Genomic DNA, 23,033 nt, shown 5'->3' with positions numbered 1-23,033 from the left:
AAGGGCTTTACTGTTTTGTCCATTTGCATAGCTCCAGATGCCACAGTGTTTCAGGTTGAAAGAAAACTTACAAAAGAGTTTAACACATTTCACTCTTATAGATTTAAAATAATGGGATTTACCAATGAAATTCTAATCATCCAATTTATCACATGTTAGACATTCCAAAGCAAGGAGCAGAACAGCTTGGGGTGTGTCTTTTAAACCTTTTATGAAGTGTTGTATTGTATCTGTGAAAACATACCTGCCCAATTTGCATGTGTTTCTTCTTATTTTGGGTGACATTGATGGTAAAACCTGATTGTGGATATATAGAATGTGATTTTCCCCCTCTTTTTATAGTATCTTGCAACTTCTAACCTATGCTTTTTTTTTTTTTTTTTTTTTAATGGTTTTCTGTTGATAATATGTTAGGAATTTGGGTACTTAATTGGCTGTTAACAATGAAAAGTAAGTTTAATAAACTCTTACAAAATGCATGTATCTAGTTATTATTGCTACACTGAAATGCAGAAACTCTCCTTAGCAGTAGAGTTGCAGAATTCCCGTGGTGAGGGCTTTCTTCATATACGGTCCATTATTTGATGTAATGAAAAGAGAAAGTGTGCAACAGTGAGATTGTTAATTAATTTAGCCTAACAAGATGAAGATAAATGAAGCAAAGAACAGATTGAATGAAGAAAGAGATCTTATTTACAATCTAATACATTTTTATATAAATGCAGATCTCACCTGTTAAAAAAACAAACAGACCCCATCTCAAATCCCTACTCACAAAAAAGTGTACTCCCTCCCACCACAATTCAACCCTAAAATCCTGACCTGACTTTATAGAAAACATGTACCGTGACTCCCATTTCGAAGACACTTTTACAGTGTGTAAACAGCGCTTTTCTACTGCTATGAATTTTACACTAGTTAACCTTTAACTTCAGTATTTTTTTTTTCCTTGCTGTAGAACTGGGATGACCATAAGAATAATTATCCAGAAACCTTCGTATTTCTTCTTCTCCATGTTATCTATCCTGAGACACCTTGGCATGGTTATTTAATAATCATTTTATTTTAATGCCCTTTTTTTTTTTTTTTTTTTAACCAAAGGAAAGAAGCCCAAAAGTGAGGGGGGAAAAGGAGCTGTGAGCCTTTTTACGTGTGCTTGAATCTGTAGCGATTGTGCTGAATTCCTAAATTAGCATTATTTTTAAGTCTTTCTTCAGAGATTAATGAGCTTTACCCAGTATTTGACCTTTTATCATTCTTGCTTTCTGCTCAGAAGTACTTCCTTCCTTCCTACAGTAGCTAGAAAAGACCGTCTCTTATCTTATGTTACTGTAGGCGGTGGTAACAGGGCTCTCTACAAATGGTGTTATTACGGTCACTATGTCTTTATCTCAGGGGTCACGAACAAATCCATGCAACTGCTTCTAAGGATTTCAATAAATAGGACTTTTTATCCAGACAATCGCCTTTTATGTTACTTTTAAACAAAACTACTAGTCCATCAAGAGTTTCAAAAGAAAACAATTCTACAGAGTGCCGGTATGGCCGCACAGACCAATCATCATGGCACCCATTCTCCAGTCCTTTATTTTTCAAGTCCACAACAATAGGTTGTTGATTCAATGGACAAGACCAGAACAATTAAGTTCTCTGTTTAGCAGCAGTGCAGCATTTTAATGCCCTTCTCTAATAATGGTCTCATTATTGTTATTCTAAGACTGGGCCTCAGGAGGAGGAATATTTGCTGGAGGTACGTCATTATTTTGCAAATTTCGATTAGCTCATCATGTTGTCTGTAGTGTGAAAATCGTAGCTAATTAGGGCAGCCAGTTAGACTACCAGCTTTTGAGCTTATGAGTTAAAAGGTAGCATACTTGATAGGCCAGTGATGTGAAAAAGGTGGTAAAAAGGAGGATTAGAGCAGTTGCCTTAGTAACTCCAACTTCCATCTGTGAGGGAACAATGGACTTGTGTTTCTCCCCCACCTTGGTGTAAAAATTGGTTTTGTTTTGAAAGGACAGGGTTCTTTTTATGACAATCTGGAATTCAGCCCAACCGAGTGTAGTTTTAGTTGTTAGGAGAGACCATTGGGGATAGGAAAGATGAAAGGTCATGGTGAGCTTCAAGGACATGAAAGGTTGTTGTCTCATGTAACAATGGTAGATTGTTTTTTTTTTTTCCCTAATATTTCTAGCCAGCCCCTAAGTCAGGTGATGGAACAAATACCTACAGTTTAGTCAGGTGAAACAGGAAAGGGAGGGGGAAGGAAAGGAGAAAAATGGGGTAAGAAAGAGTTCGTACTTTGTTTTTAAAAGGGGGGGAGGGGTAACTTCAATTTGCTTTTATTAAACGAAGTGATATTTCTCTGTCACTGTCTCTGAGATTCCAGTGTGCTTTGGATGATTTGCCTCTGTGGGCCATCACATCTCTGGGAAGCTCTCCAATGTGTTAGAAAATGTGATTTAAGCTTTCTTCCTGCACTCCCAAGAGGACTAGTGATGCGATACTTAACAATAAATTTAGTTGTTGTAGCTTTCTCACATTATTGGTGTTCTTAAAAGGTTTTCCTTCAAAATGCACACTGAATAAAATGAATGATAAATATGAAAGAATTTGTTTCACCACTCTATAGGGTTTTATCATAAATTCTATGACTTTCATCACAGAAAGTTTACAGGAAACTGTTTAGATGTTGCTGCAATAGCAACACAATTTTTTCTCTCTGTTCATAAGAAAATGCCACAATTTTAAGAGCTATTTGAGGTTTTGTATTAAGAGGAGGTGATAAGGATTGAATATGGTGCTATTTCTTTAAAAGCCTGAAAACCAAATCACTCTCTCTGGATTTAAAATGCCTTTATTACAGCAAAATAAGTGTCTTCTGTTTCTCTTTCATATCAGTATTAAAACATTTGATATGTGTGCTTATATGGGAGCTCCTGTTTGTGTATGTATGTGTGTGTGTGTGTGTGTGTGTGTGTGTAGAATCAGAAAGAGTATGGGAATATTAAGTTTTTAAGCAGAAAGATCATCTTTTGATGATCAGAGGAACCTTCATATTTCTCCCTCTCTATTGTCCCCAAACAACCCTTGTGTAATTGAAGCTGGACTTGGTCCAGGGGGCTAGGGAGATTTTCAGATTCTTTGAATCCCAGGTCTTTGTTTTTTTACTTTTTCTAGCCAACTGTCTTTATTGCTGTAGCTTTTCTTTTTCTGAGAAGCTGCGTTCATTTAATTTATTGTAAATACTTCATAGACTTGAAATAATAGCATCATGAAATTGTGGCATTTAAGGGCTTTTGAGATCATCTAGTTCAATTCTTGTATTTGCAAAATAAGAAAAGTGAGAGCAGAATGTTGAAATGACTTGCCCAAGATAACTCAACTAGCTGAGGTAGACAAATAGATGCCATTTGCTATACTATTTAAATATTAAAAACTTGAAATCAAAGGAAGAATGGAGAAACATTATAGGAACATACTGCACTTTCCTTGTCTGTTAGTGGTTGAGGGAAATTGAAATAAGGCTAACATCAGGGGATGATGGTGGTGAGGTTACAATTCAGATCACATTTTTCTTCTGTAACTTTTAAAGCTCCATTGTAAATAAATGAAACTTTTTTTTCCTGACAGCCACCACCCCCTAAAGAAAACCCCAGTATAAGTGGGGAGAGATGTACCCTAAAGCTCTAGCATAGCGTTCAGAAACTGTGAACGTTCTTGATCCAAGCACTGTGTGAAATACTTTATACACATTATTATAATTTAGACTTTAAACACTTTTTCTTTCCAGAGTGGCAAATTAGTTAACTGTTCTGTTTTTTAGTTTTTGGAGCTATAGAAAGGAACCTGATATTATTCAACTGTATTAGATGTTGTGAGACATAAGTGAGTAAATGATTGAAAAATGCAGTATACATTTGAAATTATATGAGTGAAAATTTGTGCTTTTTCTGAACAGATATCCTGAGGCAAATATAAACCATAATATTTAGATCAGTGTATATGTTGTATTTTATTTTTGGAACAGATTAGAATATGTTCAGAAAACTTGGACTATAAAAACTTAAAGGATAAAATAAAATAACCTGTTATTTCATCTTATTATTTCATAATTAAAAATATACTCCCTAGTAACATTTTGGTATATTTCATTTCAGTCTTTTATCTATGTGTGTATGAGAAGAAAGGACATGTGTAGCTTCTTTACTGTCCTCTCTTTGATGCCCAGAACAGTATGTGGCTCAGAGTAGGTACTTGAAAAATAGTTGTTGGGGAAGGTAAAAAAAAAAAAAGCAAAATAGCATCATACTGTATATACGTTTTTGTAATTAAAAAATAATTTAATTGGATTTTGCCATGTCTTCCAAAATGTGATTTTTTCATGACCATATCATATACCATGGTTGTACCACAGTTTGTTTTACCATTAAATTATTGATCTCCAACTTTTCACTATTATAATGTGGAAGTTAATTTATAAGGATGTCTTTCATTTATTATTCAAATGGTAAAATTTTTAAATTGATGATTAAAAATCCTTTAGGATCATGCTGCTGCTGCTAAGTCGCTTCAGTCGTGTCCAACTCTATGCGACCCCATAGACGGCAGCCCATCAGGCTCTCCTGTCCCTGGGATTCTCCAGGCAAGAACACTGGAGTGGGGTTGCCATTTCCTTCTCCAATGCATGAAAGAGAAAAGTGAAAGTGAAGTCGCTCAGTCGTGTCCAACTCCTAGCGACCCCATGGACTGCAACCTACCAGGCTCCTCTGTCAGTGGGATTTTCCAGGCAAGAGTACTGGAGTGGGGTGCCATTTAGGATCATAGAGCCCCACCAAACCCCATCATTTCTTTCAAGTCCTAGGTTAGATGTTATCTTCTCTTTCCAGGTCAACCTTGACCACCTTGTTTTAAAATTGTAGCCCTCCAAACATTTAGCTCCCTAAGCATGTCTGTGTTTTTAAATAGCCTTTATCAACTTTTAACATACAATATAATTTGTACATCTGTTGAATTTTCCATTTCCCCCTTATATTTCCTAGAATATAAGCTCTAGGCAGTGGAGAATTTTTTGCTATTTCTGTCAGTTATATTCCCCAGTGTCTTGAACAGTATCCAGAACATAGTAGATGCTCAACAATATTTGTTGAATGCATTTATTGAAACTTAAAAAGATGGAAACATCTATTTTTAAAGTCAAGAATCAATCTCTTTTTTTTCACATGGGCAACTCTCATCAACTAATCTGTGCACTACTGGCCAAGGAATTCTGTTTGCTCAATGTTCAATTGTACACATTTTCCAGTTAAATTAAATCATAGCACTTGGCTGAATCTTGGATAGGCCGTACTGGATACAGTCTAAATGTCTTGCAACAAATGTTTTCAGCTCTTGCCACTTGAAGTCACTCTGAACTCCAGCTTTAAGGAGATAGTTCTGGATGAGAAATGTCACCAGTGTTACTCCAAATGATCCTTTTCCTTGTTTAGAAGTCCTTTTGGTAAGACTTCTAAGGTTTGGGTCTGATGTGAGTAAATTCAGGTTAACCTGATTACTTTTATTTTGGGATGATTTTACCTTATTCTGTTTCTGATATTGGTCCTTTTCTTGAAATTTCTTAGGGAAGACATTTTGCAAACTCCTGTTTACTTCTTTCTGTCTATATGGTTTATGTGTGCCGTGTGTACTGAGTCGCTCAGTCGTGTCCGACTCTTGCGACCCCATAGACTAGCCCACCAGGCTTCTCTGTCCATGGGATTATCCAGGCAAGAATACTGGAGTGGGTTGCCATGCCTTCCTCCAGGGAATCTTCCTGACCCAGGGATTGAACCAGGTCTCCTGCATTGCAGTCAGACTCTTTACCAACTGAGCTACAAGGGAAGGTATTTTTATTTAAAAATAGTGTAAAACAAACAAAAGAAAAATCATCATTAATGTCCTTTGTGGAAAAGTGTTAATTATATCTTTATATACTAGCAATTTATATAGCTATAATAATCCCTTACCTTTAGTGTTTATAGTTTTAAAACTCTTTAGTAAATATGATCTTAATTATCAGAATAATCTTAGATGCACAGGGCATGTTTATTATACCCATTTAGGGACCATGGCACAGAAAAGTTTGGATACTTAATCTAAAACATAAATTTAGGAAGTGATAGAGAGATCACTAGAATCCAAGTCTTCTGAGTTCTACTAGTCCAGGACTGTTTCTCTTTTAGTCATTTTACCTTCTCTCCAGGTTAAATAATCATCATTTTATTGATGTTTCTTAATAGATCCCATGAGAATAAAAACAAATTATTAGAATTACACTTTTTTCCACTTTATTTTACCTTGCTTACTATTCCGATTCTCAAGGACTTTTCTTTAGTTTTCTATGGTTCTTCTTTTTCCATAGTCATTATATTTTCCTTTATTCTAACTATTAACATGGGCTTTTGTAGCAATTGTAAAGCCACTGACTTCCATGCGTGTCTTTTTGTCTTTTAGCGAGTTGTTCATTTCACATCTCTAGATAAGACTAAGCATATTCTGTTGATCATAATAGGTATCGAGCAAACTCATAGGGGTCCATTGAGATGCAAACAGCCTTGGGAGAAAGTTAGTATAGTAGACAGTGCATTAGGTAAAAGATTGGACAATGAACACTATCAAGTGGAGTTCATGGATATAGAAGAGAGGTACGAAACACAAGATTAAAGTGTTTCATGAAACAGATAAAGCAAGAAAAATCTGAGGCAAGTGGTAAGAGATTTAGGCAGCTAGGCTATAGACATCAAGTGGAGTTAAAGGACAGATTCCTTTAACTTTAATTCCAGTTTCTGAGTAGTCTGCAAGTAGAGGGTTACCAAGTTCACAGAAGGGTCATGGTCTTAGATGGACTAGTGCACTCAGGTATAGTAAAACAAGTAGAATCTAGTATTGGAATGAAAGCAAAAAATCAGAGTCGAACTAGCAGCAAGTGATTACTTTCATTCTGAGTTCCAAGAGATTGGGTTGGAGTCTCTTTCGAATGAGGTCAGAAATGGTCCTAGAGCAGTGGTTCTCAAATTTTTAATATATGTGAGAATCACCTGGGGTGCTTTGGATTTCTGAAGCAGGGCCCAGGTGTATGTATCTTTAACAAGAGCCCCAGATTTTTTTCTGTTGCAGGTATCTACTGATCACATTTGTAGAAAATTGGCATAAAGCCTGAGATGGTACTTACAGTAGGTTAAGGGACCCAGTAATCACAAATCTTGAGAGAGGAAGCATTTAGATGTTGAAAGTCAGACCTTTCTACTAAGAGAAAAATGTATCTGTTTTTCTCAGAGCTGATTTGTATTTGTCTACATGTAAGAAGGCAGAAAACTTGGGCTGATATGTACTCGACTGATACGTATGTATTGTAAGCCTATTATGTTTTTCTGCTTATGTATATTGTGTATGTTACTTGTTTATGACCTGAGTGCTTCTGTAATATCCAACATAAAGATTTATACCTTTTAGTGTAAAAAAAGTAAGGCTGACTGTTCTTTTGTACCTAATCTAAACTGTCTCTCATTTTTACTTTCAATTTGTTATCTGCATAATTGAATTTCCTCTTTTCTTTCCCGGGTCATAAATTGATTAGCATGAGTTGGGCAGACTGCTGTAATGCTAAGGGTTAACCAGAAGAGAATTACAAATGAACTATCTAGAAAGTTGATTATTAATCCAGCTAGAGAAGAAATATCCTTTTACTTAGCAAGAATGAGTATCTGAAGAGCTGATAATATTGTTCAGGCAGTGAGGTGGAATGGCAGAGCTTGGTAAGTAAAACAAAACTTGGGATTAATCTTTTATATCAGTTTTAAAAAATTCCTAGAATGTTGGTATATTTAAATAGTTGAATCTAATATGAATTTATAAGCTGCTGGAACAAATCTAAAAAGTTCCAAATGTGTTTGTTAATGAGATCCCCACATAGACTATCAGTATAAGTTAACTGAAAAGTATTTACATAAGTAGATAAATATATTTAATTTTGAATATTTATAAAAATAGGTGATTAGATTTGTGATTAAGAACAAGGAAGTGGGCATGGAGGAATGATTGCTATAACAATATAAGTCCACACCTCATACCGAAGAATATTGAGTGACAACAGTTGTTGTTTTCTCACAAGATCAAGTTCTGGATTCTTAGATATGAAAGTGAAAATATAATTTAAAATATAATATTTGCATAAAGATTCAGTGAGATATTTTTCAGACTTACAGGTGACAAAAATTGTCATAAGTTCTCTTATTTTCTGGGTCCTACTACTCATTTCACCCTGCTGTTTAATATAAGGACCTTTCTAAAGACAGCTTTTATTGTATTTGTGAATCAGAAGGGAAGAGAAATGAGAGGATCTGTGCTATTTGTACAAAGAAAATTAAGTGAAAAGATATGATTTTAATAATGTTCTTCCTTCGAAGACTGCTCCTCCTGTTGTAGAAGAAATTTTGATGTCAACATTCAATTCTATAAGATTGAATTTTCTCATAAATTACTTGATATTACAAAAATGAACCTTTTAAACATAGTATGGACCATACCGAATATTACTGCAGCTTTATGCAGTATTAAATCATTCCAATGTAGTATTGTACTTAGAAGTTAGTAAACTTATTAAAATTGTGCACCAGCAAATGAAGAATTTGAACCTTTCCTTTAAAAGTATTTTTTAGTGGCAGTAAAAAGGCCTTGACATTTCATTATTTAACATTCACATAAGCACAGAAAAAATGTTTTTAAAAAGCTGTAAGTATTAAAAGTATGTGTTATATGTGTACATGTGTTGTGAATACATCGAGTATATATGCATTCAAAATACCAGAGCACCATTTGGACATATACACTCAGCTTTTTTTTTTTTTTTAAATGTTCTAATGTTGTGACTCATATTTAAAACTGAGAATATTAACCATAGTAAGTGAAATAATAAGGAGAATAGTTAAAATTTATTGAGCTCTTGTGCGCTAAATACTGTGTTAAATGTCTTATCTCATTTAATCCGCATATTATTTCTGTGGTTGTTGGAAATCTACAAGGATTGTAGGGTATCCTACAACAAAGAGTAAGGTAATTGAAGAGCCTTTTACATCGTATGCTAAACGTCTAGAAAATAAAGGCCGACGGAACAAATTGTATAAGAGAGGAGATCCTTAAATTCTGTGTGCTTGTCTTTCTCAAAATTGAGAAGATTTAATATGAGCCTGGGAAAGAAAAATAGAAGGAGATTAGTCAGTGATTCTTAGCAATCATTAATTCTTAAACATCTTTTATTATGAAAATTTTAGTTGTTCAAAAATGTATAAATAAGTTAAAATACTGTATATTTATAAGAAATGAAACATTACTAATACAGTCCAAATCTTCTGTGAATTCTTTCCCAATTTTTTGTCTTCCTCTCTTTATGCTAGAGGTAACCATTTTTTTGAATTTGCTATTTGTCATTCTCATGCTTTATATTTATACTTAAATTTCATATTCACTATGTATATGGAGGAAAACTCCACTTAATCATTCTTTGAGATTTAGGATAGACCTTTTCTTGGCTTCCTGTTACACTTTAATTAAAACCAAAATCCTTAACACAATATGCAAAGCTCCGGCCCCATATAATGTGACCCTTGCATTAATGTGACCCAGCCTTAGCTCTTGCCTTTTTCCTAATGACTCTCTTTGATTCAGCTGGTATCCTGATCTACACTCTCCAAGTTTTTTCCTGTTCTAAGGTCTTCCTATTACGCTATCCTCTCAAATGGAATATTCTTCTCCCCACTATTCTTCAGAATGATTCCTACTCATTCTTCAGCTCTATGTTTAAATGTCATTTCCTCAGAGAAACCTTCCCTCATCCTTCCAATTCAAATCTTGTTTGCCTGCAAAGATCTCACTGCAAACACATTAATAATAGCAGATATTGCAATTTTAAATTATGTATTTATTTGTGTGATTTTTGCTTAATGTTTGTCCTTCACCCTGGATTCAATTATTTTATTCTCACATTTCCCCTTATACTTATAAACATGGTTTTTTACATTACAGGCATTCATAGATATTTGTTGTTATCAAGGAGAGGAATGTAGTGAATGAAGAAGAAGAAAGGGAGATTGAGAAAGAAAACTACATATAAATGAAGTCTGTGGGTTAGTTGATATACCCTGTTAAGGTTAAATTATGCAACTTGAATCTAGTTTAAGATTAGGGTGAGAGACGTGGTGGGGACCTTGTTTGTTTCTTAAATCTAGTTGTAGAATGTATCTATTATCCACTGTTGCTTCTTGTTTTTCAGTGCAATCTTTGACTTTTGTGTTCTCATTTTTGGGATTCTGCATTCCTGAACTGAGCTTTCAAGTTGTAAACTTATAGAGCAGCCCCAGCATTTATAAAACTAGTGTGGAGACGCTATAGTGGGCTCTAAGAATCTTGAAAAATTTCTGACACACAGATGAGGAAATACATATGGTACTTTTGCATAAGAAAGCCGTCAGGCCACTTATAAGACTTTTCAGGTGCATGACTATAACTAAAATATTCATAGTAGTGACACTTGCTGTTATAATGGTAGGCAGTTTGATTTTTTAAGGGGATTATAGAAAAGATTATAAAAAAGGAGTAAAGAAAATGAAATCAGTCTGAAAGGAGGACAAAGGTTTTCAAAATATCAGAATATACTTATGTTGTACTCTGTAAATCTTTGCTGGCATTTGTAATTAAAATCCAAGGCCAAAAGATGGTGCTGAAATTTTTTTTTTGGGGGGGTTGATATGGGAAAAGGAGACAAAAAAGGGGATAAAAAAGAGAATTTAATTAAAATGTCTTAGTGTTAAAAGGAGGGGATTTGTAGAGTGTCTCATTTGTGGTCATAGAAGGTGCCATTATTAATAATAATAGTGTACCTTACATTTTTATTTTTATTACTCCTTACACTTTTAAATGAACTTTTTCATATATTATCTTATACATTTCTTTTATTAACCCCATGAGATAGTTAAAGTGGGGGTCTTATTATCTTCAGTTTATAATGAGGAAAACTAGGAACGAAAAGAAATCAGAGAGAAGCCAAGACTAAGACTTAAAAACAATACCGAGGTTCAGTTTTGTAGGCAAGACTAATATTCACTCTACTTATACCCTTCCATAAAGGATTGGGAGGGTATAATTAGGTTCTTTTAAGGACCAAGATCACTGGGGTGGATGTCCTCTATAGCAGTGGTCCCCAACCTTTTTGGCACCAGGGCCCAGTTTCTTGGAAGACAGTTTTCCACAGATTGGGGGTGGAGATGGGGCATGGTGTCAGGATGTTTGAAGTGCATTTACATTTATTATGCACTCTCTTTTTGTTATTATTACCTCAGCCTTACCTCAGATCATCAAGCATTAGATCCTGGAGGTTGGAGACCCCTGCTCTATAGGTTTCCTAGACTTAAATATTTTATTTTTTTCAAGTTGTAAAGTAGTTAACTATCTCCAGCAAATAGAACTGAGATGGTTAAATGCATATAGTTAATAGATACACTGCTAAGCCTATTCTAAGTTAAGGCTTACTGGATGAAGTAATCGTTTCCTGATATCTTGTGATATCAGGAGTCCTGTCCTCTCCTGATATCTTAGGGTTCCAAGATTAAGCAGACATGGAATTTATAAGAATGAAATGCCATAACATTTGATGTAAATAAATTGTAGCTTAAATAAAAGCATGTGATGAAGCAGTGGGTACAAGCCCCTTGAATGGAAACCCGTCATTTGAACTGAAGATGGACATTTTTTGGCACTCGTTGAAACTATTTTTTTTAAAAGAACAAGTGGAAGGCAATGTGTATATTGCATTTATGCATGTGTGCATGCAGGTGGAGGGGTATTTCTTTGAGAACAAAGAAATGCCAGCAGGTATTTGTAATGATTAGCCAAGAAAGCTGTTTGCTGCATTTAAAGTAAAAGCCAAACTTTGTATTTTTCAACTGGACAAAGAGCCTGGTTGCAGAGAAATTCAAATTCTCACTCTTTCTGGGCCAGCAGGCAGAACCTCCCTTAGGTTAAAGGAACCAGACATGTTCTCTCTGCAGTACAGAAGTGTCAAGAGAATCTAATATCTGTCCTAAGATGGATAAATTGCTGCTGTAGGGGAATAGTGTGTACTGTGGAGAGCCAAACTCAAGTTACTGGGTGAAAGTCACAGGGAGCCAGAGTCACAGGAACAGCAGAAGAAATGCTTTGTAACAGCTATAGTTGTCTAAAAATGGGATGAACTTCTTTGTTGATATAGTGAAGGCCTTGCTATTGGGAGGAATTGGGAAGAAAGATTAAAGTGTTGGATTATAGCAAGTTGTTTCAGTATTGATGTTTCTAAGAAGATGCCCTCTATATGTTAACTGGCTAAGAAAAGGATGTGAGTCAACATAGCAAGGATGTATTCTTATGTGAAGCCAAGGATGAATGTCATGAAGGCCAGGTTTACTTTCTGGGTTGCTCAGCTCTATTTACTCTGCTGCTGCTGCTGCTAAGTCGCTTCAATCATGTCCGACTCTGTGCGACCCCATAGATGGCAGCCCACTAGGATTCCCCGTCCCTGGGATTCTCCAGGCAAGAACACTGGAGTGGGTTGCCATTTCCTTCTCCAATGCATGAAAGTGAAAAGTGAAAGTGAAGTCTCTCAGTCATGTCCGACTCTTAGCGACCCCATGGACTGCAGCCCACCAGGCTCCTCCGTCCATGGGATTTTCCAGGCAAGAGTACTGGAGTGGGGTGCCATTGCCTTCTCCACTATTTACTCTAGTATGTCAGTTAAAAAATTCACCAATTTTTATCTATAGACAGCCATTTGATGCGTAAAATTGCCCCAACTAAGACCTTTAAACTTCACAGCTATTCTCAAACCTCAGAAGAACTGGCATAAGGGAATGAAATTGTATTATAAGGGAGAAAAAAGAGAAATCTGTTAGTTTCTCCATTGGGTTCAGATATAGAGAAGAAGAATTTATTAATAATATGAATTAGGGAGAACAAATTAAAAAACATCACTAAGTTCACTAAATTACCTTTAAAGGCTCCTGAACTTTGGTATATTAATAAGATAAAGGATGACGTTTTTAAGCACCTTGGAGATTTTCTGTTACGTTTCTCCGTATTGAGGTAGTGCTTTCATTTGAACAATTAAACATATTTAAAAATTAAAAAGTAAGACACAAATACATTCTTGTTCTAGTGTACCTTGCATATAGTTGGAAATCATTAAATGTTACTTGAATGAATAATTCTTGAAAAAAGTGAAGGAAATTTTCCTTAATGTCTCTTCCCACCTTGGATTCTATTTCTCCTCCCCAAACATATTTACTGTTTTCAATCTGGTTTATATATTTCCAGACCTCTTTCTATATAATGATATACATATATACACAATTATTTAGAAATGTGCAGTTTTATTTTGTGTGAGGGTGACATTCTCCCCTTTTACAGATAATCACTTTATAGTTTACATATCCTTTTTTTCATGAAAATTCTGACTTAGACCTTTGTCAATTTATATATTTTAACTTTATTTTCTTCTATGTAATATTTTATACTATGTATATACCATTATTATATCGATAGGCATCTAGGTTATTTACAATTTAAGTATTCTTAGTTGAAATGTTAGATATTTAAAACTTAGGAAATGGCACAATATGACTCTATTTTTTAAACATACATAAAATGGGTGTGGGAAGTTTCTACCTGATTGGGCTTATGAGAGTTAAGGACAATTCTCATTAGGAAAATTAGAAAAAGGGAAAAGATTAGAATGTGTAAAGGCATGTGTTAGTTGTGTGTTAGTTGCTCAGTTGTGTCCGACTCTTTGTGACCCCATGGACTGTAGCCCACCAGACTCTTCTGTCCGTGGGATTTCCCAGGCAAGAATACTGGAGTGGGTTGCCATTCCCTTCTCCAGGGGATCTTCCTGACCCAGGGATCAAACACAGGTCTCCTAGGCATAGAGGAGTGAAAAAACTGTATTATTTACTCATTCACTAATGAAACAGAAGAAGTCTTTATTATCAGAGGATAATTGGTAGTGAGAAAAGGCCACTAATTTCATCCATTTAAAATCGAATGGGGATAACAACTATAAACTCTGGACAAAACATGAAAAACAACTATTTGAAGATACTGGAGAACAATCCAAAGCAGGCTAAATCTTCAGAGGAGTTGACATTTGGAAGAAGGGGTATTTGGGTAAGTTTGTCATTTTCGGGCTTTCAGTATGAAGGTAGGCTCAGTTTATAAAACTCCAGGAGAAAAAGTAGCAGTCTTTCTGGTCTGGGAAACTAGTAGAACAGACTTTGGAGCAACCACAACTACTGGGAAGTGAGGATGTAATCCTGGAAAAGAACGAGTCACAGAAAGTGACTCCTAAATTCTATGCATAAATTTTGCCCCAGCCTCTGAAATCTACAAGCCATACATGCTCTGGACAGGTGTTAAGAGCTCACATAAGGCTTAAAGAACTAAACAGATATTTAAGCTGGTGCCCATTGCAGGTGAGACAGAATGTGCAGTTTGAGTCTAAGCAAATAAGCTTTTTGCTAAACAAAGAAAAAGTGATACTCTTTAGAGCACTATAAAAGAATCCAGAGTCTCCATGGTATAATGGTCATGATATCTAAGGTGAAGGTGAAAGTCGCTAAGTCATGTCTGACTCTTTGCCACCCCATGGACTATACAGTCCATGGAGTACTGGAGTGAGTAGCCTTTTCCTTCTCCAGGGGATCTTCCAACCCAGGGATCGAACCCAGGTCTCCTGCATTGCAGGTGGATTCTTCACCAGCTGAGCCACCAGGGAAGCCAGAATACTGGAGTGGGTAGCCTATCCCTTCTCCAGTGGATCTTCCCAAACCAGGAATTGAACAAGGGTCTCCTGCATTGCAGGCAGATTCTTTACCAACTGAGCTATGAAGGAAGCCATGATATCTAAGAATAATCCCAAATTACTCAACAAACAAAGAATGGGGAAAGTGTTAGATAATAGGGCATTTCAGCAGAGAGATAGAAATTTCAAAAAATCAGATGGGAACTTAAAACTGAAAAAAACTAAAAGATATGGTATCTGAAATGAGACTAACTTGATAGGCAAATCAGTATTATAAAAATGACAGGAAAAAACTAGTGAAATTGAATTAGATCAATAGAAATTATCTGATATAAAGAACACAGATTAAAAAAATTAAAAATGAATATAGCACTAGGGATACATAAAATATTATTAATATGTGAACCATGAACTTTCTGATGTTCAAGCTGGTTTTAGAAAAGGCAGAGGAACCAGAGATCAAATTGCCAACATCTGCTGGATCATGGAAAAAGCAAGAGTCCAGAAAAACATCTATTTCTGCTTTATTGACTATGCCAAAGCCTTTGACTGTGTGGATCACAATAAACTGTGGAAAATTCTGAAAGAGATGGGAATACCAGACCACCTGACCTGCCTCTTGAGAAACTTATATGCAGGTCAGGAAGCAACAGCTAGAACTGGACATGGAACAACAGACTGGTTCCAAATAGGAAAAGGAGTACATCAAGGCTGTATATTGTCATCCTGCTTATTTAACTTAAATGCAGAGTACATCATGAGAAATGCTGGACTGGAAGAAACACAAGCTGGAATCAAGATTGTCGGAGAAATATCAATAACTTCAGATATGCAGATGACACCACCTTTATGGCAGAAAGTGAAGAGGAACTCAAAAGCCTCTTGATGAAAGTGAAAGTGGAGAGTGAAAAAGTTGGCATTCAGAAAACGAAGATCATGGCATCCGGTCCCATCACTTCATGGGAAATAGATGGGGAAACAGTGGAAACAGTGTCAGACTTTGTTTTTTTGGGCTCCAAAATCACTGCAGATGGTGACTGCAGCCATGAAATTAAAAGACGCTTACTCCTTGGAAGGAAAGTTATGACCAACCTAGACAGCATATTGAAAAGCAGAGACATTACTTTGCCCACAAAGTTCCGTCTAGTCAAGGCTATGGTTTTTCCTGTCGTCATGTATGGATGTGAGAGTTGGACTGTGAAGAAGGCTGAGTGCCAAAGAATTGATGCTTTTGAACTGTGGTGTTGGAGAGGACTCTTGAGAGTCCCTTGGACTGCAAGGATAGGCAACCAGTCCATTCTGAAGGAGATCAGTCCTGGGTGTTCATTGGAAGGACTGATGCTGAAGCTGAAACTCCATTACTTTGGCCACCTCATGCGTAGAGTTGACTCATTGGAAAAGACTCTGATGCTGGGAGGGATTGGGGGCAGGAGGAGAAGGGGACGACAGAGGATGAGATGGCTGGATGGCATCACTGACTCGATGGACGTGAGTCTGAGTGAACTCCGGGAGTTGGTGATGGACAGGGAGGCCTGGCGTGCTGCAATACATGGGGTCGCAAAGAGTCCAACACGACTGAGAGACTGAACTGAACTGAACATATATAAATACTAGAAAAAAAGGAGAGCAATATTAAGGTAGAAAAAAATGCTTGAAGAAATAGTGGTTCCAAAGTTCCCAAATTTGGTGAAAGATATAAATTTACATATTTAAAAAGTTCAGTGAACTTCAAGTAGCATAAATGCAAAGAAAAGCACACTAGGCACGTTGAAATAAACTGTGTAAAGCAAAGAAAAATGTAGAGGTAATGACAGAAAACAGAGAACATAACTTACCAACATGGGAATGAAAGAGGAATTGTCAGAAAAGAATTTCTAGAGATTAAACAGACAATAGGAGGTGTTATGAATATCTTATATCAAAAAATGTATAGGTGTACCTTGGAGATATTATAGATTTAGTTCCAGACCTCTGCAATAAAGGTAATACCACAAAAGTCACACAATTTTTTTGGTTTTTCAGTGCATATGAAAGTTATGTTTATACTATATTGTAGACTATTAAGTGTGCAGTGAGTCTGAGTGAACTCCGGGAGTTGGTGATGGACAGGGAGGCCTGGCGTGCTGTGATTCATGGGGTCACAAGGAGTCAGACATGACTGAGTGACTGAACTTCACTGAACTGAGCATTAAAAATACTTTATTGCTAAAACATGCTAATCATCATCTAACAAAGTTGCCTCAAAACATCAGTTTGTAGAAACCACCATATTTACTAAATGTAATAAAGCAATGTGCAATAAAAAGAAGTATACTTTTACTACTTAGAAGAAATGCATAAATTGCTCAAAAAAAAAAATCCCCCAAACCAGAACTTGCTAAAACTGACACAAGATGAGACAGAAAACCTAAATAGTACTTTGTTTATAAAAGACATTGCATTTTAAATTAAAAAATAAAACTTTTTAGTAAGAAAACTTTGGATCCAAAATGGTTTCACTGATGAATTCTGTCAAATATTTAAGAAATAGCATCAATCTTACCTAAACTCTTTCAAAATATAGAGGAAGGAGGAATAATTTCTACCCCTCAAGTCTGCTGCTGCTGCTGCTAAGTCGCTTCAGTTGTGTCCGACTCTGCGACCCCGTAGATGGCAGCCCACCAGGCTTCCCTGTCCCTGGGATTCTCCAGGCAAGAACACTGGAGTGGGTTGCCATTTCCTTCTCCAATGCATGAAAGTGAAAAGTGAAAGTGAAGTCGCTCAGTCATGTTCGACTCTTCATGACCCCATGAACTGCAGCCTACCAAGTTCTTCCATCCATGGGATTTTCCAGGCGAGAGTACTGGAGTAGGTTGCCATTGCCTTCTCCACCTCTTAAGTCTAGTATTACCATAATACCAAACCTGAGAAAACATTACAAAAGGCAAATTTTAGACCTGTATTCTTTATGATCATAGATGCAAAAATCCTTAACATCAGCAAATTAAGTCCAACAATACAAAAAGAGTGGAAATAGAACTGTCATATGACCCAGCAATCCCACTGCTGGGCATACACACCGAGGAAACCAGAAGGGAAAGAGACACGTGTACCCCAATGTTCATCACAGCACTGTTTATAATAGCCAGGACATGGAAGCAACATAGATGTCCATCAGCAGACGAATGGATAAGAAAGCTGTGGTACATATACACAATGGAATATTACTCAGCCATTAAAAAGAATACATTTGAATCGGTTCTAATGAGGTGGATGAAACTGGAGCCGATTATACAGAGTGAAGTAAGCCAGAAAGAAAAACACCAATACAGTATACTAACGCATATATATGGAATTTAGAAAGATGGTAATGATAACCCTGTATGTGAGACAGCAAAAGAGACACAGATGTATAGAACAGTCTTTTGGACTCTGTGGGAGAGGGCCAGGGTGTGATGATTTGGGAGAATGGCATTGAAACATGTATATTATCATATATGAAACAGATCGCCAGTCCAGGTTTGATGCATGAGACAGGGTGCTCAGGGCTGGTGCACTGGGATGATCCAGAGGGATGGGATGGGGAGGGAGGTGGGAGAGGGGTTCAGGATGGGGAACACATAAATTTATATTAATAAAAAAATACAAAAAGAGAATAATATATCATGATCAAATAAGGATTACGTCAGGAATGCAAGGTTGATTTAACATTTGGAAGATCTCACCATATTAATGGAATAAGTAAAAAATATCATATAATCATTTTCATAGATATAGAAAAAATATTTAACAACAATAATTAATAATTAAAAACTCTCAGCAAACTAGGACTAAAAAATAATTTCCCTAATCTGAAAAGGACATCTGTGAAAAATTTACAACTAGCATCATGTTTAATGGTGAAATATTGAATGAATTTTTTCCACAGTTCAGTTCAGTTCAGTTCAGTCCCTCAGTCGTGTCTGACTCTTTGCGACCCCATGAATCGCAGCACGCCAGGCCTCCCTGTCCATCACCAACTCCCAGAGTTCACTCAAACTCATGTCCATCGAGTCAGTGATGCCATCCAGCCATCTCATCCTCTGTCACCCCCTTCTCCTCCTGTCCCCAATCCCTCCCAGCAGCAGGGTCTTTCCCAATGAGTCAACTCTTCACATGAGGTGGCCAAAGTACTGGAGTTTCAGCTTTAGCATCATCCCTTCCAAAGAAATCCCAGGGCTGATCTCCTTCAGAATGGACTGATTGGATATCCTTGCAGTCCAAGGGACTCTCAAGAGTCTTCTCCAACACCACAGTTCAAAAGCATCAATTCTTCGGCTCTCAGCTTTCTTCACAGTCCAACTCTCACATCCATACATGACCACAGGAAAAACCATAGCCTTGACTAGACGGACCTTTGTTGGCAAAGTGCTATCTAGGTTGGTCATAACTTTCCTTCCAAGGAGTAAGCGTCTTTTAATTTCATGGCTGCAGTCACCATCTGCAGTGATTTTGGAGCCCCCAAAAATAAAGTCTGACACTGTTTCCACTGTTTCCCCATCTATTTCCTATGAAGTGATGGGACCGGATGCCATGATCTTCGTTTTCTGAATGTTGAGTTTTAAGCCCACTTTTTCATTCTCCTCTTTCACCTTCATCAAGAGGCTTTTTAGTTCCTCATCACTTTCTGCCATAAGGGTGGTGTCCTCTGCTTATCTGAGGTTATTGATATTTCTCCCAGCAATCTTGATTCCAGATTGTGCTTCTTCCAGTCCAGCGTTTCTCATCATGTACTCTGCATAGAAGTTAAATAAGCAGAGTGACAATATACAGCCTTGACGTACTCCTTTTCCTATTTGGAACCAGTCTGTTGCTCCATGTCCAGTTCTAACTGTTGCTTCGTGACCTGCATACAGGTTTCTCAAGAGGCAGGTCAGGTGGTCTGGTATTCCCATCTCTTTCAGAATTTTCCAGTTTATTGTGATCCACACAGTCAAAGGCTTTGGCATAGTCAATAAAGCAGGATAGATGTTTTTCTGGAACTCTCTTGCTTTTTTGATGATCCAGCGGATGTTGGCAATTTGGTCTCTGGTTCCTCTGCCTTTTAAACAAAATAATGTCTATTTTCTTTCATGCCATGTGACATTGTATTGGAGGCCCTAACCATTGTAAGGAGGCAAGAAAAGGAAACAGTATGAGAATACAAAAGGAAAAAGTAGAAATATCTCTGCATCTTTGGCAAGGTTACATGAACACGAGGTCTTTTATATGCTAATGGATGGGGGTAAAAATTTCATGGAAAACAATGGGGATATTATTTTGACTCAATCTTAAAAATTAAAACAAAAACTGAAAATTATATAATTGGCAGCATTTCATTTGTATTTGTGTATTCTTAGAAGAATGAATTAACTGCATGATTTTTAAGAATAGTTTTTCAGATCAAATATGATCACTTGACATGGTATCATTTTTGCAGAGAATGTTTTCTAAGGTCTTTGTTTAATTCTTTTTTTTAATTTAATTTTTATTTCTTTATTTATTTTTACTTTACAATATTGTATTGTTTAATCTTTTTATATTCAAATCATTCTCTTTTGAAAATATACCATGTTAACTGTCATTCTTGGCAGTTTTTGGTTCTTTGGTTTATCTTGGAGAACTGCAGATTCTTGATTTGTCAATAATTTAAGCTGGTCTTCAACACTATATTTCACACAAGTTCTTGCTTTTTTAAATAAGATTTGCAATTTCACTTTGAATTCATTTCACATTTTTATCTTGAATATTATTAACAATATTCCGCAATGCAATTTCATGGCTGCAGTCACCATCCACAGTGATTCTGGAGCCCAAGAAAATAAAGTCTGTCACTGCAGGCATGAAATTAAAAGACCCTTTTCCTTGGAAGAAAAACTATGAGAAACCTAGACAGCATGTTAAAAAGCAGAGACATTTCTTTACCGACAATGGTCTTCTAGTAGTCATGCATGGATAATGAGAGTTAGACCATAAAGAAGACTGAGTCCCAAAGGATTGATGTTTTTGAAATCTGGTGCTGGAGAAGACTCTTGAGAGTCCCTTGGACAGAAGGGTATCAAACCAGTCAATCCTAAAGGAAATCAACTCTAAATATTCGTCGGAAGGACTGACGCTGAAGCTCCAATACTTTGGCTACTTGATGCAGAGGGCCGACTCGTTGGAAAAGACACTGATGCTGGGAAAGATTGAGGCCAGGAGGAGAAAGGGGAAACGGAGGATGATATGGCTGGATGGCATCACTGGCTCAATGGACATGAATTTGAGTAAACTCCAGGAGACAGTGAAAGACAAGGAAGCCTGGTGAATTACAGTCCATGGGGTTGCAAAGAATCAGACATGCCTGGGTGACTAAACAACAACAATGTGATATCCATCAATCAGGTTAGCTTGATTCTCAATCTTGACTTAAAAATAATTATTTGACAATTTTTAAATGTATTCTTATTCTTAGCTTGCATTTTAATCAGTTAAATCAGTCTTTGAGAATGGGACCCAGGCATCAACATTATTTGAAGATTCCAGTGTGCACATAAGTTTGAAGCCACTGGACAGTGATTATCAAAGACACTGGTGAGATACAGTTAATTAATCAGTGAGAGATATTTGAATGAAGACTAATTTTATAAATGTTAATTTCCTTAGTGAATATTTTTATATTTTGATCACTTTCACTTCCTATTTGATTTTGGAGACTATGAATTTTGAGTAATAAGAGTATTTTCTATATTCAATGAATGCCAAGTATGTATCACCCAGGAATACAGCAGTGAACTAAAATGTATGGTGTCCCTTTTTTTTGAAGAGTTTACAATCTAAAAAAGAGGAAGACATTAAATAAATATTTAATTATAAGACAATAAATATTATGAAGTGAAAGGGAGATCTATCATGGGCCTAGAATCAAGTATGGTGACTCTGCATTAGTGATATTAAAGCTAAGGCCTAAAAGATGAGTAAGAGATAGTTTGGTGAAGAGGAGATGTAAGAGGGAACAGAGTTTTTGAAAGGCCATAAATTGGGAACAGGCTTGCAAGCTCTAGAAACAGAAATCAGGTAAAGATGACTAAGAACAATCAACAGACAAGAGAGAAGCTCTAAGTTGCTCTGTGTGTGCATGAGTGAAGATAAAACTAGAAAGATAGTTTGGAATCTGATATTAATAGGCTTGTATCTCTACCAAGTAATTTGGAGTTAATTCTGTAGGTTATGAGGAAATAATGAAGGGTTTTTAAGCAGGATATTGGAGTTGATCAGATTTTATGTTTCAGCACCACAATTCAGGTAACAACAATAAAGCAAGATTTCCCCATGTGGTGTCTTCAACTTAGAAAAGTAAACTTTCTTTGTTTTGTTTCTCCCGTGTAAGTGTGTGTGTGTGTGTGTGTGTGTGTGTTAGTCACTCAGTGATGTCCAACTCTTTGCCACCCCATGGATTGTAGCCTGCCGGGCTCCTCTATCCATGGAATTCTCCAGGCAAGAATACTGGAGAGGGTATCCATTCCCTTCTCCTGGAGATCTTCATATATTGCAATTCTGTTATTAAGGTAGAATGGATTTCTCCTCCAACTCTCATTAATATCCCATTCCCCAAACTAAATGTAAAACCACATGTAAGAGGAAAAAAAAATTCCACTAGCTTTCCTCAAGAGCCATATGTGTAGAATTGTCCTATGAGTTTTTTGAGTTTGCTAAAGACAGCTTTGAAATAAGTCCAGGAGCTTGAAAGCCATGCTCAAGGGATTGACCCCAGAGAACATTATGGCTTCAGCAACCATAGATCTTTGAAGTACTGAAGTGGTCTGAGGCAATTAATTTGATAGCAACAAACATTAAACTGTTCTTTTAGTTTGAATGACTATTAGCTAGTAGGTTAGGAAATGGGAGAGAAAAAATGAAAATGAAACTATTAATTAAATAATTTTTCCTTTGGCCTCAATTCAGTCACAGATGATATAGCAGTTGCTTAGGATTTCCACACATTAATTAATTCAAAAGAGCAGAAAATGAATCAGAACCAGAAACCTATGTATTATGCCCTTCTTTCCTTTAAGCACTATGAAAAATTCAACATCTCTTGTGATAACAGGAGTTTGCATTTCTAAGGCTTGGCTGCATCCAATTTAAAAATGGATTAAAATATGCTCCTAAACATATTAATAAAGGGTTTTTTTTT

The 23,033-nt window shown here is 36.4% G+C and overlaps 1 protein-coding gene across 20 annotated transcripts in view; it reads left to right on the top strand.

Annotated features, from left to right (window-relative positions):
- SOX6 (SRY-box 6) overlaps positions 1-23,033 on the top strand; it is a 723,815-nt gene that overhangs the window by 234,313 nt on the left and 466,469 nt on the right. The window contains exon 1 of one of the 20 annotated variants that reach the window (XM_027563357.1): positions 5,994-7,381. The exons of 9 other annotated variants lie outside the window; for them this stretch is intronic. In XM_027563357.1, coding sequence (XP_027419158.1) covers positions 7,296-7,381 — 86 coding nt within the window. In that variant the 5' untranslated portion in view covers positions 5,994-7,295. Of the gene's footprint in view, positions 1-5,993; positions 7,382-7,416; positions 7,794-23,033 lie in introns of those variants that run through there. 10 more of the 20 variants (XM_027563358.1, XM_027563361.1, XM_027563375.1 and 7 more) reach the window with 10 other exon arrangements.

The sequence above is a fragment of the Bos indicus x Bos taurus genome, chromosome 15 (assembly GCF_003369695.1).
Source record: "Bos indicus x Bos taurus breed Angus x Brahman F1 hybrid chromosome 15, Bos_hybrid_MaternalHap_v2.0, whole genome shotgun sequence".
Lineage (NCBI taxonomy): Eukaryota > Metazoa > Chordata > Mammalia > Artiodactyla > Bovidae > Bos > Bos indicus x Bos taurus.
This window is presented reverse-complemented; position numbering and strand designations above follow the sequence as displayed.